General features: G+C 44.9%; 1 protein-coding gene across 1 annotated transcript in view; it reads right to left on the bottom strand.

The window, feature by feature from the left end:
* Nucleotides 1-5,220: 5,220 nt before the first annotated feature.
* The window catches only part of ST3GAL4 (ST3 beta-galactoside alpha-2,3-sialyltransferase 4), a 428,798-nt gene continuing 415,273 nt past the window's right edge, over nt 5,221-18,745 (bottom strand). Inside the window, exon 12 of the mRNA XM_069210383.1 lies at nt 5,221-9,489. Within this exon, the coding sequence (XP_069066484.1) occupies nt 9,403-9,489 (87 nt within the window). The 3' untranslated portion in view covers nt 5,221-9,402. The remainder of the gene's footprint in view (nt 9,490-18,745) is intronic.

Here is an 18,745-nt window from a genome sequence, read left to right as displayed (position 1 = left end):
GTGAAGAAATAGAATTCCACCCCACTGTGTCTCATACGATTTGACAAGTGGAAAGCATGGGGATTTTATTTACGTCAGAATGGTATCACCTCTATTATCATGAGGCAGTTTAAGTGTGTACTAATAAATGGAAACATGTTGTAAACACTTAGGGCCAGATGTACCCAACAGTTTTGCCCATTCTGTGTCTATGGGAAAATGTGTTCGTACATATGGCCCTTACTCTCAAGATTCGGGTTCTAATAAAAAAAGTCAAAACTTGAGAAGAGTGCTAAAGTGGAAGACCTGCACATCTTAAAGACTTCTTTTATTTTCTCCATCTCTTGGTTACTTTCTTACATAAAGAGGGAGAGGAGTGTCACAGTTAAACTTACGGGACAACATATTATTCATTACCGTTTTACTCTGCTAGTTTTTAAGGTCTGGCTTGAGAGCACAGCTGTCACCAACCAATTATATGAGAATCACCAGGAGAGGGGCTTTGGCTGCGTCCACACGTTGGGAGCCAGAAGTATGTTTTGATTGGGTAGAATTTGAGTTCTTCCACCAAAAAAATGTGCTTGCCCTCCACACAGCTGTGATCATTTAATCAAGCTGTATGAGCTTGACCTTTGAAGGGCACACGCTACATTGTAAAGCCATTAAAGTGTCTTAGATAATTTATGGTGTGTTTCACTGGGAGCTGCACAGATCGGAGGGGGGCATGGATTTCTAGTTCTAGCTTGAAAGTACAACAGTCAAAATGCATATCCATTGTCATACAACATTTCTTTGAAAGCCCGCCCTATTCGCATGGCCAATGCTTGCTTGAGTTATAATTCTGTAACAGTTTCTGGGACTGAGTCAGCGGCCCAGCAGCTGGGGACTGTAATAAATGGCTTCACTGACATGGCTTTCTTAATTAATTTTAACAGGCTGCTTCATGTCACACGTGTTTGAATATCATGTGGACTGGCTGCCCTTGGGTGGCAGCACCTACAGCATGGGATGCACTTACTTAAGGCCAGGCAGGCGTTCCAACTAATTCACACCAACCTCTAGGCTGAGCATGGGCTCATGAAGAAGGAGGTTTTCTATCCTCTGGGTCTCTTCAGAGATTAAGCTGCTTTTGCTGCTCACATTTTCCCTGTAAAGATATTTTAAGCAGACTCATTTGTTTATCTAAGGAGTGTTAATGTTAGCCCATTAGCAGTGAGATGCTCGCATCTGCATTTGAAAGGCTATCTCTACCATCTCACCCGCTGGGCTCTTTAGTCTCAATTGCCTACAAAACAAACAAGCATTTACAATGCAACGGGTCTCGCATTTCTCGGAGTTAGAGCTCTTAGCAGTTGTAAACTCCCAACCGGACTTTTCTTGCCACATCAAATGGGGAAAAAAAGAGCGTGATCGCGCTGCTACAGTTCACTCGTAGTGAAACCTATCAGCAAAAGTGCAATTAACTATGTAACAGGGTCGATGTCATGGAAAGCGCTCGACATCTGCCAAGCGAGATCGCGCTGCGAAAAAAGATAAACAGTAGTCCACAAACCGGACGGAAAACAGCGAGCCTCGCATGTTTTCAGTACTCGGTCACTGCGCTCAAGGAGGGCTAACCAACGGAAAAGGCATAACGTATGCATGCATTCCACTAATGCAAGCAAGCAGATTTTAACAGGCAAGCCCACGAACCAATGAAAGACACTGACGTGACATGGACAGGGCTCCGAGCCCTTTTCTAACTACTAAAGCGTCTCGCAAGCGCATGCAATGCAGGCTCGACCCTAAAAACAGAGAAGGAAGCTGAATTTAATTTTGTACTTTATAAGTTTGCCAATTCTGGACGCTGACCTAATCAGGGCCAAGGGAATTATGCGTTTCTGTGGCCCCATCTTTTTCCTTGTAATCAGGGCTATTCCTCATTAGCCTCATAATGCACCATCAGTTGCATAGTTTGACAATTTCACCAAAGAATAATTTTTTTGCGTCTTAAGTAGATTAAAAGTTATTAAACAAAGAATGTAATTCCGAGCATTATCAGATCATTTGCATAGTTTTAACTAGTCACCTTTTAGTTGCTGGTATATGCATTCAGGTCTTAAACTGGTACTAATGTGATGCAATGTTTGCCAGACACTTAGTATTTGCTAAAATTAGAAAATAAACGACTAATACTTTAACAGATTTTGTCGTTATTATGCTGCATAACTTCTCTTTCCTGGCTTCATAATTCTGTCACTCACTGCTACATAATTCCAGTGGCCCTCCAGATAGTACCACTCGCCAATAATGTTTTTTATGCAACAGCATGTTGCATTGTGTGCCATTATGGTTTCAAAACCCCTGCATGCGAAGTGCTGTTGACTATAATGACAAAATTGGCCTGAGGTTTTAAATGAAAGGCATTAGGCTCCTTGTCTGCTATGTTTTAAATGTGTAAAGTCATCTAATCCATTTAAAAAGCTGCTTGTTTCATACCTGGAACGAAAAGTATATTCTGCTCAAATGTTCTGCGAGGGCTCATTCTTTCGTTCATATAAAAAACACAAGCACTTGTCTTTTCTGTAATAAGTTCATTACCGAGCTTCACGGCTCAAAAAAGGTACAACATGGACAACAGCAGGCAAATCTTTCCTAACACACAGATTAGTCAAAAGACAGGTTGAAGGAGGGAAATGACAGTGTTCTCTCACACATGCAGAACACACACACAACACAGGTGGCAATCACTCTAAAAAGGCAGAGAGAAGAGTTAAAGGAGTATTATGTGCACTCAATTAACATAAGAAGTGCCAAAAGTCCTGGAAGAAACAGCCACACCTCATATTGAATCACTATGATGAACCCTCACCTACCCAGTGTGGTATGCGTTATCAATGTTGTCCATATCTAACACTGGGAAGTATCCACTGGTGCACCCTTTCACTGGTTGTGCAGTTTCCTAGTTAAACGTTCCATAGTTTGGGTGAGGTTCCCTCAAGCGGAGGTTTGTGCTCTCCCTTGCTACTCTAAGATCTATATCAATTACGTGTCTCAGCTACAAATATTTTTCTGCTGTCTACTACAAGGTTAAAAGCATGAGGGTTGAACAACAGGTGCTGGTTCTCTTTCCCATCACCATATTTCAATGCTCAAATATTGCCCCTAAGGGGTAATCTCACATCAAATATTGTGAAACGGATGCCAATTCATGGGGCATGTTGAATATGCATACAATGCACCCCTTCTTTTTTACATAGAATGAGACATCTTGGGAAGAAGCAGTGGAAGATGCAGTGTGGCAGGGACCGGTAGAGCAGCAGCAGCTCAAGGTTTCCCCATTGCAGGAAGCCTGCAAATCAAGCCGCAGTACAAGGTTTTCTTCCTCACAGAAAAGGCATGATATGGCAGTAGCAAAATAAGCTTCCTTCTTTCATATAATGTAGCAAATGCAATCCTCGTTTCCCCGCAGAACAGATTCAGGAGGGCAGACTAATTCAAGCTTTTGTCGCTCACAGAATTTGCACATTTAAACCGTGAGCAACCTGTAGGTTACAGACGGATCTCTGGAACGGTGCTTAACTCACTAAGAGGAACCTATAGGTGGCTGACTTGGGCCAATATGCAAGTTCTTACACCATTGTCACTTAGGTGATATTCCACGTAGGCATCCTAAAAGTCTGTGTGTTGTCACTCAGAGTCATGCTGTAACTCCTGGTGACAAAATGGGAAAACCAAAAAAATGCATCTCTTCTCTTTTGTGCACCCCCCTCCCCCCCCACACACGCGCACTGTTGCCCCTTCTGTGGCTATAAATCTTCTCTTACATATTCCTGTCTCCCACTTACTCTCAATCCAGTCTCTACCTCTAGCCATTCTGTCCTTTCCTACATTTTCCCTCTTTCTTACTCTCTCCTCCCTCCCCCTCTCTTTTATGAGCACCTCCTTGGCTTACACTTCTATCTTTCCACATCCTTCTCTCGAACATTCGGTTTTCTGGCACACCCACTCACATCCTCATTTCTCAATGAAAAGTAAAGCTCATCTCACAAATCATCCTTACCCTTAACTCTCAAACACTTAACCACCGTTACCCTCCCTTCCCTTGCTCACATCCTTCCATTTCTCAGACACCCTCTCACAAGCACTTTCTCGCCCTCTTCCTTACACAGATGCAGCCACTCAAGGATGACTATGTTTTGATGTGCCCTGTCAACAGTTTGAATGTGAATGAACATTTCTGAAAATTATACTGGTTAGAACACAGCTGTGTTCAACAATATAGCAATATCGGCGTGGATGCCTGGGGATGAGGTCTGAAATCCTATGCAGGAGTGGGAAATTAAATCAATAGTGATGTCTTTAGGATGAAAAATGGGTGCTTAGTTGAGAAAACAAGCTTGGTTTGAACTGAATCGCCACCTACTGAAAAGTTTCCGGTACCGAATAGGTCCTTGATATTCGTGGCAGCTCAGCCACAGCCTATATGTTCTAAAGAGGCACACGGTGTATGCCGCTTCAAATATAGGTTGAGTGCGCACACACACACACACACACACACACACCAGGCAGTGTGTGATCTCAGCCTTGGTGCCACACCTGTTCAAAATGATGAGGGCTGACACTGAGCAAGTGCTATACATAAATGAAAGTAGGAGCAAATGTCCATGTTATTACTTCGCGTTACAAAGAGATTTTCTCATGCCTGGCAGCACATGCCGTCAGAACCTGTGATTGATCCTGTAAACTAGTAAAGGAAGAGAAGATGCTACTGCGGCCATTTTGAATTGGAGTTTACAATATTACAGCAGTGGGATTCACTGTTGACCGTTCTGTATATATGCAATGAAATGCAAATTTGCATGGTGGTGATAAAGGTTTATCCAGTGCTTTAGTTCCCCTTCATGCTTTTGGTTCCTTACATCTTTGCTGCACCCAAAAGCCTTTTGCACAATGTGCACTGAAGTGCACTCATTTTAAGGTGGTGGGGCACATCTGAACAGGACATTACTACCTGATTACAACAACTAATGGATGAAGTGGGCTGAGTCAGTGTGCGATGCTCTATGCTATGGTGGGTGGACGCAAAATGTGAATGCCGTAAATAGTCCAATGGATGACGAAGGTGACCAATATTCGCATGTTTATGTGTCCATTTTTGCAATGATTTTTTTTTTTATGTGAAGTTGTCGATGAAGCTGTATACAAGCTAGATCTAACCATGACATGTGTCACCTAAAAAAAGGTAAAAAATATCAGAAATTAAAAATTAATTTGTTTAATGACAGATTCTCTACATTTTAAACACCATGATGATAATTTGACTGCACCGCTAAACTGACCCTCGCACACTGTCAGCAGGTTCCTTTGATGGAGAACAACACACTTTACATTACATTGATCCATACGGATTTTGCTAGAAACTTAATCTATAAAGATATTTTTTTTTTAAACTTGAAAATCAATAATTAATACTCAGCATTTTCATAAATAACATTTTAAATTGTTAGCTTAATTAACAATAAAGCATAAAACATTGCTCCACGTATACTTTATCAAAGACCAAGTAGACAACAATGGGAATAAAGAAAACCTTTAAAATAATTTGCCTAGGAGGCTATTGTGAATTGAAAAACGTACTCAATCAATCAATCAGGGAGGGCTTTTAGAGCGCGAACGTGTCAACCCGAGGGGTCTCAAGGGGCTGATGGGATGCTGCAAGATCTCTCTGGATGGCAATGGCAGTCAAAGAGCCTGCTTTCTGCAGTCCTTCAGAGAAGGGGAGGTGCGCAGGTGGAGAATGTTCCAGGAGCTGGCGGCGAGGTGGGAGAACGAGCGACCTCCGAAGCTTTTGTGCTGAATTTGGGGGATGTGGGCCTGGGTGAGGGTGGCTGAACTGAGTTCTCTGGTCGGTCAGTGGAATGTGAAGTGGCTGTTGATGTAGGCAGGTCTGGAGCTGTAGAGGGCCTTGTAGGAAAGCGTGAGGAGTTTGAAGAAGCATCTTTGCTGTACGGAGAGCCAGTGGAGTGCCCTGAGGTGAGGTGAGGTGAGGTGCTAGTTCTTCTGGGGAGGTCAAGGATGAGTCTTGCTGTGGCATTCTGGATGATTTGGAGGCGGTTCATGAGCTGCTTTGTGGTTCCGGCGCAGAGTGCGTTGCCGTAGTCAAGTCATCTGTAGATGAGGGCCTGTGTGACTGTCTTCCTGGTAGAGCTGGGGAGCCATCAGAAAATCTTGTGGAACATGTGGAAGCAGGCACAGGAGATGGCGTTGATCTGTTGCTTCATGGTCAGCTGGTGTCCAGGATAATCCTGAGGTTGCGTTAGTGGATGGTGGGTGGAGAACTGAGGGCGGCGGGCCACCAAGAGTCATCCCAAGGTGAGGGCTTGTTCCCGAAGATAAGGATCTCAGTTTTGTCATAATTTAGCTTGAGGCAGTTCTCATTCAGGTGGCGATTTCAGTCATAGTGGTTTGGAAGCTGGTTCGTGTAATGGCGCTGTCTGTGAGGGATAGGAAGAGCTGGGTGGTGTCTGTGTAGGAGATGATGTTGAGTCTGTGGGTGTGTTCCATGTCCACCAGTGGAGTCATATAGGTGTTGAAGAGGGTGGGGCAGAGGGAGCACTGGGGAAATGCCACAGATGAGTTCTTTGGGTGTGGAGATGAAGGGTGGGAGGAGGATCCTCTGTGTTTGGCCAGAGAGGAAGGAGGAGATCCAGTTGGGTGTGTTGTCTAGATGCCGATGATGTAGAGTCTGGTGATGAGTGTGGTGGGAGACAGTGTTGAAAGCTGCCGATAAGTTGAGGAGGATGAGGGCCTCTGTTCCCCCCCCCAAGGAGGTGTCTGATGTCGGTAGCTGAGATCAGGGCGGTCTCGGTGCTGTGACTGAGCGGGAAGGAGGATTGGGAAGGATCGATGATGCTGTGTTCGAACAGTCCTTCAGCTGGGGTCTAGTTGGAGGGCCAGTGGCTCTTCAGTTTCCTACAGTGACGTTTGACGGCCAGAAGTTTTGGGGTGAACCATTTGGCTTGTTTGGTGGGTTTGCTGCTGGTGGTGCTCTTGAGGGGAGCAATGGTGTCAGCAGCCAAGGCGATCCAGTTGGAGATGTTTTTGACATGGAGTTCGAGGGATTCTGTGGAGATGGGTCTAGCTTCTTTGAGGATTGTAATCCACGGTGTTTCCGTGTCTTTGCCACAGTTGTGACTGGTGAGGGTGGTGGGGTCTCAGCAGGGCTTCAGGCAGTCCATCAATGGTGAAGTGGACGATGTTGTGGTCAGTCCATGTTACCTAAGTGGTGTGGGAGGTTTTGGTTCTGGGGCTGGTGAAGAAACTGAAGTCCAGTGTGTGTCCTGAGCTGTGCATAGAAGCCAGTAGTCAGAGCCAGTACCATGGTAAAAGAAAGACAGGCAAAAGGGCTGCTGAGAACTTTACAATTATAAAAAAGGTTAAGAACAAAAATCCCAGTTCCTGAAATCAGCTTTGCCCTGGCCCAAAACAAGCATCTGGAACACCTCTGTGCCAGTGGCTCAGTGACTGCCATCCACAATATATAGTCCACAAACCAATGAAATCCCTGTGCCTTTGTTCACCACCCACACCAAGGTGTGAGTTGGCTTGGTCTCTATGTACATTATTTTAATCAGAGTGGGTGATTAAACATCATTTTTGCCATGAATTACAATGTTTTCAATGAACATTTTTCAGTTCTCCCTCTTTTATAGTATTCACTTGGGTTCTCTTTGAAAAGCACATATCAAAACATGTCTGCCTGTAAAACTACCAACTGAATTGCAAGGGGAAACCCTGAGATCTGAAGCATACAGCTCCCTGAGTGTAAGTTTTTGAAGATTCACAGACTGACATCTCACAAATATCTGAATATAATGTAAGTATTAGAAATGGTGACATCTCTCGGAAATATCTAGATGCAATAAAAATTTTAGAAATACCGACATGTCTCAGAAATATCTGGATGTAATGAAAATGTTCGAAACGCCAACATCTCTCAGAAATATCTGAACGTAATGTAAATGTTAAAAACACGGATATCCTTCAGTAGTATCTGGATGTAGTGTAAACGTTAGAAAATTCTCTCTGCCTGAAACCACTTTTTTTTTCATAAATGAGTTTTTGAGTACATAAATCCTAAAAGCATCTCACACACCCCAAATTCAAAGTACAGCAAAACATTTTAGTAGTTTTCTTCACGGGTATAACAAGCTATTCCCGGTGAGCGTCGTTCACTTGTCATAGTCTCCATCCTAGCCTGGTTTGGCACTTAGCTGTACTGAGCCCAATGACGGCTCTTTTTTGAAGATACCACAGAGAAGGACGGCACAGAATGTACTTGGCTGAGAAGTACAAATCATGGTAGAGTCACTCTTCTCACTTTTCCCAAAAAACCTTCTCAGATTGATGGTAAAAGCTCGAGTCAATCCCGCACGGCTGCAGTTATTATTCGATAATTCAAGGCTAATGTGACTTGGCAGATCCAGTGTAAGAAGAGTGCAATGCCCATCATTCATCTTGACAGGTTCTCATCTTTGGAAAGAACAAGTTTCATGAGGAACCAAAGCTTTACAAATCCAGTTCAAGGGAAGAATGCTGGTAAAATCACCTGTCTGGGATCTTCCAAGTAGGGAGTAAGCAAGAGGCTCTGGAACAGTTCTCCTTCATTTCAGCATAACTCAGAATAACAAGATCGTAATCATTATGTTGCATTAAAAACACAGAAAAACAAGCAGTCGCAAAGTCTGGCTGCATTTTACGTTCTGATGAGCATATTTTAAAAGGCCTGACTGTGACAAAATAAACCAAAACAAAATTACTTTCTGTGTGCAATCCATCGACAAAGCAACAAATGTAATGTGTCACGATTAAGTGTACCTTATATAAATATAAAATCGTCCCTCATATATTGCAATGGAAGCAGGCAAGCACTCCATAGGAGGCAGAATTATGCACAAAAGATCCAATAGCAGAAGGTGAAAATGAAATACTTTTTAAAGTGCAGCCAAATCCCACTTTATGTATATTTTAAAGCATTGGTAATAGGATGACAGACCTCTTCACAGTCAAGCAAAACCTTGAAAGGAATTAGCCAGCAGCCTTTGTATTTCAAATAGATTCTCTCTTGGTGTCCTTTTGGGTTTGTCACCTTTGAAACAAGGTTGCTGGAAAACTCAATTCTCAGATGGCATCAGATCACCTAATCTCCAGGACATGAAGTCATGATATGACGTAGCTTATCCACACAAATGTGTTGTGCTAGCCAGACCACCACATCATTATATATGCCAACAGCCGGCGTTGGAAGAGCTTACTGGAGCTGCCCACCAGGATTTGTAGTCAAAATGATACGGTGGACAAATATATAGTTGAAGGCAGAGCACAGAGGAGGATTCCCAGCCCTTAATACGTATCCTCAACAAAATAAGAAGAGATGCTTCTTTAGAAGCGGGTGAGGTTTTTGATGATCCCAAAATCAAGGAGCCTTTTGATAGTTTGTGTTTCTTGACTTATGTTGTGATCAGTCTCCTAGATGAAAGAGAAAGAAAAACACGTTAGTTTTTTTGTTTTACTTTTAACATAATCAGTAGTAAATTTAGTTATTGTGCACTACCTCCAAAATGCAACTTACTCCTCCAAATATAAAAGTATTTAGCTTTGGAAATTATGAACCATGCTATTACCATCACACATAATACAAATTTTGTTAGGAATCCTCATAGTTCTGAAGAGAATTAATCTTTAAAATATTATCACAATAAACACTTTCCTTGGCATCAGAGGAAGAGTTGCATAAACACTGCTCTAGTACAGTGCAAACTTGCACATTTATATGCCACATCTGACAAGTGGTAAACATCTGGACCAATCAGTGAAAAATAGTGTTTTTACACAGGTTGGATGGTACAAATGACTTCCGCTGGTGGGGGAAAAAAGAACTACACGCACTGGTGCAATGTTATGTCATATGCAGTCAAGGGCATGCAAAAGTGTTAGGGACAGATTCTTTAAAAAATGATTACTACACAAAATCCTTGATTTTGTACTTTACTTTGGTGATTCGCGAAATACATAGATTTCCATTTATTATACTCCTTGGGAAGGTCAGCAGGCACACAATCTGCAGGTTTAGGGTTACGAAAAAAGTTATGCTCCTCACACCGTTCCATGCCACTGGGTATGCAGGTTGGTGGAGTCTGGAGATTTAAATTGGTTTGTTGTGCACAAAACTGTCGATTACAATGCCAAGTCAGAAAGTTACCGAAATAATGGGGTATGTAGTTAGTTATGGCATATACCACAGTTAACAGAGTAGCCTATTTTTTACATAATGATTGTCATGCCAATATGCCTGCATTTAATCTTACAATGCACGCAAACACAAGCATGCAGAAATGATTGCCCTCTGACTAGCACATTAAAGCCATACCTATTGACCTTGCCAATCCTTTTACTGGAGATGATGGCAGTGGTCTTTCTAATGGTCGGCTGTTAAGTGTCCGATGGTGGTTTTTATTGGTACTGGTAACACTGGTGTAATTCATGGAGGTGTTAGTATCGGTGTAGGTGGTTTTGGCGGAGATCCTGGTGGTGGTATTTTTGGTGGTGGTGCTGATACTAGTGGCACTGCTGATAGTGGGGATAGTACTGATGATACTTCTTGAGATGTACTGGTGGCAATACTGGTGGTATTGGTTGTTGTGGAGGTATTGTTATTGTGGACAATAGCAGTGGTATGGTATCAGTGGCCCCACTGTTGGTGCGATCTGTGGTGTCAAGGATGTGGTGGCAGTTCTGGTGGAACTGGTAGTGATAGAAGTATTAGTGTTCTTGTTGGTAATATTTATAGCAGTATCAGTGATGGTGTAGCACTGCTGGTGGTGGTTGTGGTAGAACTGGTGAGGTAGTATGGGTTGGGGTATATTGGTGGTGATACTAAAGTGGTGATATGGGTTCTGGGGTATATTTGGTGTGGAGGTATTGGAGGTATTGGTGGTGGTGGTGGTGGTACTGGCACTGTGGATGTGTTATTGTGGCTGGCTCGGTATGGATAAGTTACTTACCTGTAAATCCTAGTTCTCTTCCAGGGGTATCCTCATCAAAGTCATAAACATTGAATATTCCCGCCCTTGTGCGGGGACCCCGGAGCATATATATATAAAATACATACATATTATCATGTGTAAAACAGCAATGCAGGCTATAATCATAAATAGGCTAAAATGCTTTATTTCTATGCAAGTTTTTTTTTTTTTTTCATATTATAAAATCACAATAGATCATAAATATCTACCTAAGCCCCAAAAACTGGACTTAGGGAAGTAAACAGCAGTAAATAGCAGAGAAAGATAGAAAAAACCACATTGAAAAACAATGAAGCATTCTTAGCCAATAGGCTGCATGCAGGTTAACACAGGAGAACCATAAAAACTTTGGCACCGTGCCTTTAAGACCCTGAGCACCTCCAGTATCCCACCATGCCTCAGGGGTGAAGGGAAGGTGACAGTTGGTTCACAGTTAGGTCAGTACTTTTTTACGGTGACAATCTGTGTAACTGATCAGAAAGATAATCTGTCCTGCACTTCTAGGAGACTTGAGTCCGGGGAGGAGGGTGGGTTGTTTATGACTTTGATGAGGATACCCCTGGAAGAGAACTAGGATTTACAGGTAAGTAACTTATCCTTCTCTTCCAGGGGATCCTCATCAATAGTCATAAACATTGAATAGATTAGCAAGCCCATCCCTAGACTCTGCGGACTGTCTGAAAGAAGTGCAGGAAAGAATACATATTCATGCAAATAGATTTCTAAGAGAGGCCTGCCCCACCTGGGCATCCGCTCTTGCATCCGAGTCTAAACAGTAATGCTTAGTAAAGGTATGCACAGACTTCCATGTAGCAGCCTTACAAATCTCGGAAATTGGTACATTGTTAAGGAGGGCAGCAGTAGCCTCTTTTCCCCTTGTGGAATGCGCTTTTGGCCTAGCCAGTAATTGTTTATTAGCCAGCTGGTAAGTGTTAACAATACAAGACACAATCCATCTTGATATCGTTCGTTTAGACGCTGCCTCTCCTGTTCTTAAATGACCATAATTCAGAAACAAATGGTTAGAATGTCTAATCGGTTTTGTTTTGTCCAAATAGAATTTCAGCACTCTTTTCAAGTCTAAAGAATGCAATGCTTTCTCAGCCGGAGTCTCCGGATTGGGAAAGAAAGTCGGTAAAGATATAGTCTGATTGATATGGAATTCTGACACCACCTTCGGAAGGAAAGATGGGTGAGTTCGCAGAACCACTCTATTATCGTGAAAAACCGTGTACGGTTCTCTGCAAGACAGAGCCTGAATTTCGCTGACCCTCCTCGCTGAAGTAATGGCCACCAAAAAAGCCGTCTTCCACGTAAGGTGCTGTAAAGAGGCCTTGTGGATAGGTTCAAAGGGAGGGCCCATAAGTTTTGACAGGACTACATTCAGTTCCCATGGAGGAGAAGGTCTCCGAATGGGAGGAAAAACCTTTTTCAAGCCTTCTAAGAAATCCTTGACTACAGGTATCGTAAAGAAGGATTCCTGAGAAGGCGACTTACGATAAGCTGTAATTGCCGACAAATGTACCTTAATAGATGATACCTGCAGACCAGACTTCGCCAGATGAAGCAAATAGGACAGTATGACATCCTCCTGAGCTCGTATGGGGTTTATACCTTGTTGAGAGCACCAGATGTAAAATCTCTTCCACTTAAAAGCGTAAGAACGCCGCGTGGAAGGTCGTTTTGACTCTTTCAAGATGTTCATGCACTCCTGAGAGAGCCCTAGGTGCCCATACTGCAGGAATTCAGGAGCCATGCTGTCAAGCTCAGAGAGGGAAGGTTGGGATGTAGGATTCTGCCTTCCATTCTGCTCAGGAGATCCGGTCTGCACGGCAACCTCCTGTGAGGTTTTTCCGATAAGTTGAGTAGATCCGTGTACCAGAATTGGCGGGGCCATTGTGGCGCTATCAGAATCATTCTGGTTCTGGAGTTGTAAAGTTTGTTGATTACTGCCGGTATGAGGGGAATCGGTGGAAAGGCGTAGAGAAATATCCCTGACCAGTTGATCAACAGGGCATTCCCTTGAGATCCCGGACGGATGGATGCGAAGTCTGGGCATTTCTTGTTTACTTCGTCTGCAAAGAGATCCAACTGGGGTCGACCCCATTGACCGAAGATGTCCTCGGCGACTTCGTCGTGTAGGACCCAGTCGTGCGCGTCTTCTAGATGTCTGCTCAGGAAATCTGCCTCTACGTTTTGCTGACCTGGCAGGTGTACCGCTGTGATAGACATTCCCCTGGCCAGGAGCCAATGCCATATCGTTTGGGACTCTCGAGATAGAGGTAGTGATCTTGTTCCCCCCTGTTTGTTCAGATAATACATTGTGGTTGTATTGTCTGTCTGAATTAGGAGAGATTTCCCCTGAACCAATGGAGAGAAAGATTTGAGAGCCAGATGGACCGCTCTGAGCTCCAGTAGATTTATGTGATAGTTCTTTTCCTTGTCGGACCACAGACCCTGAGCTTGGAAGGAACCCAGATGAGCACCCCAACCCTGAAGAGACGCATCCGTTACCAGAGTGTCGGCTGGAATTGTCTGGTGAAACGGAGAACCTATCGACAGGTGAGGTCTGTGCATCCACCATTGTAGTGATTGAAAAGCCGCTGCTGGTAGTCGTACTCTGTCGTCCCAGCGACCAGTCTTTTGGCTCCAGTTGTTCTCTAATGCCTCCTGAAGGGGCCTCATGTGTAGCCTGGCGTTCGGGACAATGAAGATGCATGAAGCCATGGAGCCCAGAAGCGATGTCACCTGACGAGCAGTAGGTGCATCGGCTTTTAATAGTTGTTGACACTTCCTGTGGATCGATAAAAGTCGTTCCTCCGAAGGATACACTCTTTGGAGCTCTGTGTTTAGTATAGCTCCCAGGTAGTGGAGGTTTTGTGTTGGAATCAAGGTTGACTTGTGGTTGATTTGAAGACCTAGAGACTCGAAAGTTCTTAGTACAATGTCTCAATGTTTTCTCGCCTGATCCGGAGAGGAAGCCTTCAATAACCAGTCGTCCAGGTAGGGGTAGACGAATATTTTTTGTCTTCGAAGATGTGCCGCTACCACTGCTACACATTTTGAAAAGACTCGGGGTGCAGACTTCAGGCCGAATGGTAGGACTCTGAATTGGTAGTGCTGTGACGCTATTTGGAAACGTAAGAATTTCCGATGTTTGGATGCTATTGGGATGTGAAAATATGCATCCTGTAGGTCGATGGAGCACATCCAGTCTCCCTGATGCAGTTGCGGAACAATCTGGTGAAGGGCTAGCATCCTGAACTTCTGTTTTCTTATGTACTTGTTCAGGAGCCGTAAGTCCAGAATTGGCCTGAAGATGCCCTGTTGACCCTTTTTCGCCACCAGAAAGTAACAGGAGTACACCCCTTTTCCTCTTTGTGCCGGTGGAACCTTTTCTACAGCTTTCTTTTGTAGGAGTGCAAGAACTTCCTTGCGTAGCAGGCTGAGATGAGAAGGAAAACATCTTGCTGGTGGCAAGTGTGGAGGAGGTTTTTTGAAAAGGAGAGAATAGCCATGTTCGACAATATTGAGCACCCATTTGTCTTTTGTGATGGAGTGCCACTCGTGAAGATGATGCGTAATACTTCCCCCCCACCGGAGTGGTGCACAGTGCTGAGGGAAGCAATGCTTCATTGCTTTGTTGGTGTCTTTGCTGTAGACTGTTGAGGTCTACTTGCCCCTTGGTCTCTTGTGGGTCTACGCGCCTGAAACAGGGGACGCTCCTGTCGTTGCTGTGGCCTCTGAGACCAGTGAGGGGTTTGAACCCTCTGCTGGAATGGGCGTCTGTCGTACGGCCTGTACCTCCGCCTGAAGTCTTTCTTACGTTCCAGGCCCACTGCCCTCATAGTGTCCACCTCTGTTTTCATTCGGGCCATCTCTTCATCCGCGTGGGTACCGAACAACGAATTCCCGCTGAATGGGAGGTTTAAAATACGTTGTTGTGCTTCCTGTTTCAGACCAGTGAGCCGTAGCCAGGAAGACCTCCTAGCGCAGATTCCGTGCGCATACCCATGCGCAGCCAAATCCACCCCGTCCGCCGCCGCGCTGATGACCTGGTTAGATACTAGGCCCCCTTCCTGCAAGATTTCCTGGAAGTCCTGTCTATCTTCCCTGGGCAACTTCTCTGTAAATCTGTGGAGTGAGTCCCACAGAGAGCGGTCATATCTGCCCAGAAGTGCTGAGGCGCTGGAGACCTTCATAGCAGATGCCGCCGTACCGCACATCTTTCTCCCCAGGGAGTCTAGGTGTCTGCTCTCCTTATCCGGGGGGACTGTGGAAGATGATGCCACAGAGTGTGTTTTTCTGGCTGCGGCTAAGATAACAGAGTCCGGTGGCGGATCCTTCCGCAGGAATAAAGGATCTTGCTCCAGAGCTTTGTACTTCTTTTGAATCCTAGCCGGGGCAGACTTGAGAGTGGCTGGAGTCAGAAAGGTGTCCATAGTAGGTTGCAGCAAACCCGGTACTAGTGGCAGCAGTTTTCTCGAGACTGATCTGTGTTGTAGAGTCTCAAAGATAACTGAGGATGAGGTGGCCGGCTCCGGTACCTCAATATTTAGTTTCTGCGCTCCCCTTAAAAGAACCTCATTAAAAGTGGTGATATCATCCACCGGTGAGATCCTAGCAGGTGGAGAATCTGTCAGTGTGGGGGAGTAGCGCCCAACAGACGATCCTGAAGAAGACCAAGAGGGTGATCTTCTGTGTGGTGTTCGCGACCTGGTTCTCCTTCGGGAACGAGACCTGCTACGAGAAGCTGTAGCAGTGTGTGCAGGTCTTGTGGTCGGCTGACGAGGAGCAGAACGAGCCCGTCCTGCTCTAGCTGTAGGCGATGGCGTTCTAGGTAATGAGGCAGTAGAAGAATACATCCTAGAGTATTGGGAATCCGGGGATGCTGCCGGTCTATTCAGGCTCTCTAACCATCTAGGTGATAGAGTGATGGAAGAAACATGCCCCGATGAGCCCGCTCTGGAATGGGATGATGCACTCCGTATAGAGACCACCGGTGAGGGAGCTTTATCCGCTGGCTCTACTGCCTGTGACACAGCTGAAGGTTGTGTCGACGTCGATTGCATCCTCGACGTCGAAAGATGCGATGGGTCGGCTGTTCTCGACGTCGAAGGTCTTGATGTCGAAAGTCTTGACGTTGAATGTCTCGACGCCGAGCGTCGATCGCGGGATCTGGACCTACTCGCCGTCGTGTGTCTCGACGTTGAGTGGCGAGTGGTCGACGGCGGATGTTCATGCCGTCGTGGCGATTTTGACGTCTTGTCCTTCGACGCCAAGGGGCGAGACGTTCTCGACGGCGAACGGGAGCGCCGGAGATGGCTCGACGCCGAACGGCGGCCTGCCGTCGACGGAGATGTACCCCTGTGCTGTCCATGCTTCGACGCTTTGTCCCTCGACGGCGATCTATGCTGGTGAGACGGTGGCAACGATGACGTCGATGGAGAACAAACAGGCACAATCCTACCTGTCGACGTCGATCTGGCCATTCCTTCTGTTGGAGGCCTGGGAAGTGAAGAGGATGTTGACTTTTTCCTCTCCTGAAGCCCATGCAGCCTGATTTTCTCTCTGTCTTTGAGAGTCCTCCTTGACATCTTCTTACAATACTTGCAGGTGTCAGGACAGTGACTCTGTGGCAGGCAGACAATACACAGAGTGTGGGTCTGACTGGGCTTTCTTCTTCCCACAAGAAGGACATTTTACAAAAAGAGATGGCATTTTCTGTCAGAAAAGACTGCCAAACTCAGACAAAAGATGTTATCTGTCGAGTAAACAGGAAAAACACTATGTTTAGGGATTTTTCTGAAGAAAAACTCAGAAAAACTGAGAGCTCAATGCTCCAGGATCCTCTCAGAAGAAGCCGGAAAAAAGAACTGACCTAACTGTGAACCAACTGTCACCTTCCCTTCACCCCTGAGGCATGGTGGGATACTGGAGGTGCTCAGGGTCTTAAAGGCACGGTGCCAAAGTTTTTATGGTTCTCCTGTGTTAACCTGCATGCAGCCTATTGGCTAAGAATGCTTCATTGTTTTTCAATGTGGTTTTTTCTATTTTTCTCTGCTATTTACTGCTGTTTACTTCCCTAAGTCCAGTTTTTGGGGCTTAGGTAGATATTTATGATCTATTGTGATTTTATAATATGAAAAAAAAAAAAAAAAAAAACTTGCATAGAAATAAAGCATTTTAGCCTATTTATGATTATAGCCTGCATTGCTGTTTTACACATGATAATATGTATGTATTTTATATATATATGCTCCGGGGTCCCCGCACAAGGGCGGGAATATTCAATGTTTATGACTTTGATGAGGATCCCCTGGAAGAGAATGGAGAGTTCTGTGTGCAACAAACAGTATAAACAAATGCAAACTCTGGGTGGTGGTAGGGTCAGTATTCTGATCAGGTGAGCATCTCATACACCTCTTAACTGAAGTGTGTTTATCACTTCAGGACAGCCTGGCCTCTAAGTCTCAGATGATAAAAAAAAACAGTAATTAGGAAGCCAAGTAATCTAGACTCGCATTCAAGTCATGACAGAAAGGTTCAAAAAATTTCTGCTGCAGTACAAAAAATTGCTTTCTGCATACATACAATACATGTTGCAATTAAAAACTGAATATGCCAAAATGTATGATGGTAGAGTCTAGTATTTAGTTATAAAATAGTCCCTCTTCCATTGAAACACAAGCACTTCATTGGAAAGGGAATGATACACTAAACAGCCGGTAGCATGATAGTGTGAGGGTAATACACCTCTGGGCTGATTGAAGTGAGTGTTAATATCGGAGGCCAATAGTTGAAATAGGTTAAATATTCCCCAGGTGTCAGATGGGATCTGGAAACTTTTCAGCACTACCTCTGCACCTTGGAATGTGGCACGATGCAGCTTTGCACTGATGTCGTCCTGCTCCAGAATAACATGCAGGACCTATATAAGCACCACTCCTGTGTGCTGACTAGCAGGATGCCGGAAGGCCATCAGTCCCTGCTGCCTCAAAGACGACCTCACTGAAATCCAGGACTGAGGCTGAAAGATTAGGCTCATAGCCTGAATGTCATGGACTCTTTCCCTGGGGAAAGCCACAAAAGCAAACCGTGGCCAAAATGGTTCCCACAAAGGGAACATCTGAGAAGAAGTCAGGTGTGACTATGGCAAGTTGATTGTAAATCTCAAAGATGACAGGTGGGTTGCCGTAGTCTGGATGTGGTTGATGACTGCCTGGGGCAAGCCCACCTTCAACAGCCAACTGTCGAGGTAGGGGGAAGACTGGACACCCTGTTCTGCAAAGGTGTACTGCCACCACCGCCATCACTTTTGTGAATACTTGAGTGGTGCTGGGGAGACCAAAAGGGAGAACAGGAAACTGAAAATGCTCCTCTGGCACCACAAACCACAGGTATCGCTGATCGGCCGGCAGGAAGGGAATAAGCAAATAGGCGCCCTGCAGGTCCAACACTACCATCCAATCCCCATGGTTGAGGTCAGACAAGAACCGGGCCAGAGTAAGCATTTTGAGTTTTTCCTTCTAGTGGAAAGTTTTGAGAGCACAGATCTAGAATAGTCTGAAGTACTCTGTCTTTCTTGGGAACCTGAAAGTAGCATGAAGGGCACGCTAAAGAGGTCTGGTAGGTACGCCTGTAAAGGAGGGAGGTGGGGGTAACAGGAGGCTGGGTGGTTCACTGATCTTGGCCATGAG

The sequence above is a fragment of the Pleurodeles waltl genome, chromosome 2_1, assembly GCF_031143425.1.
Source record: "Pleurodeles waltl isolate 20211129_DDA chromosome 2_1, aPleWal1.hap1.20221129, whole genome shotgun sequence".
Classification (NCBI taxonomy): Eukaryota; Metazoa; Chordata; class Amphibia; order Caudata; family Salamandridae; genus Pleurodeles; species Pleurodeles waltl.
The sequence above is the reverse complement of the archived record's forward strand: the minus strand, read 5'-3'. Positions and strand labels throughout refer to the sequence as shown.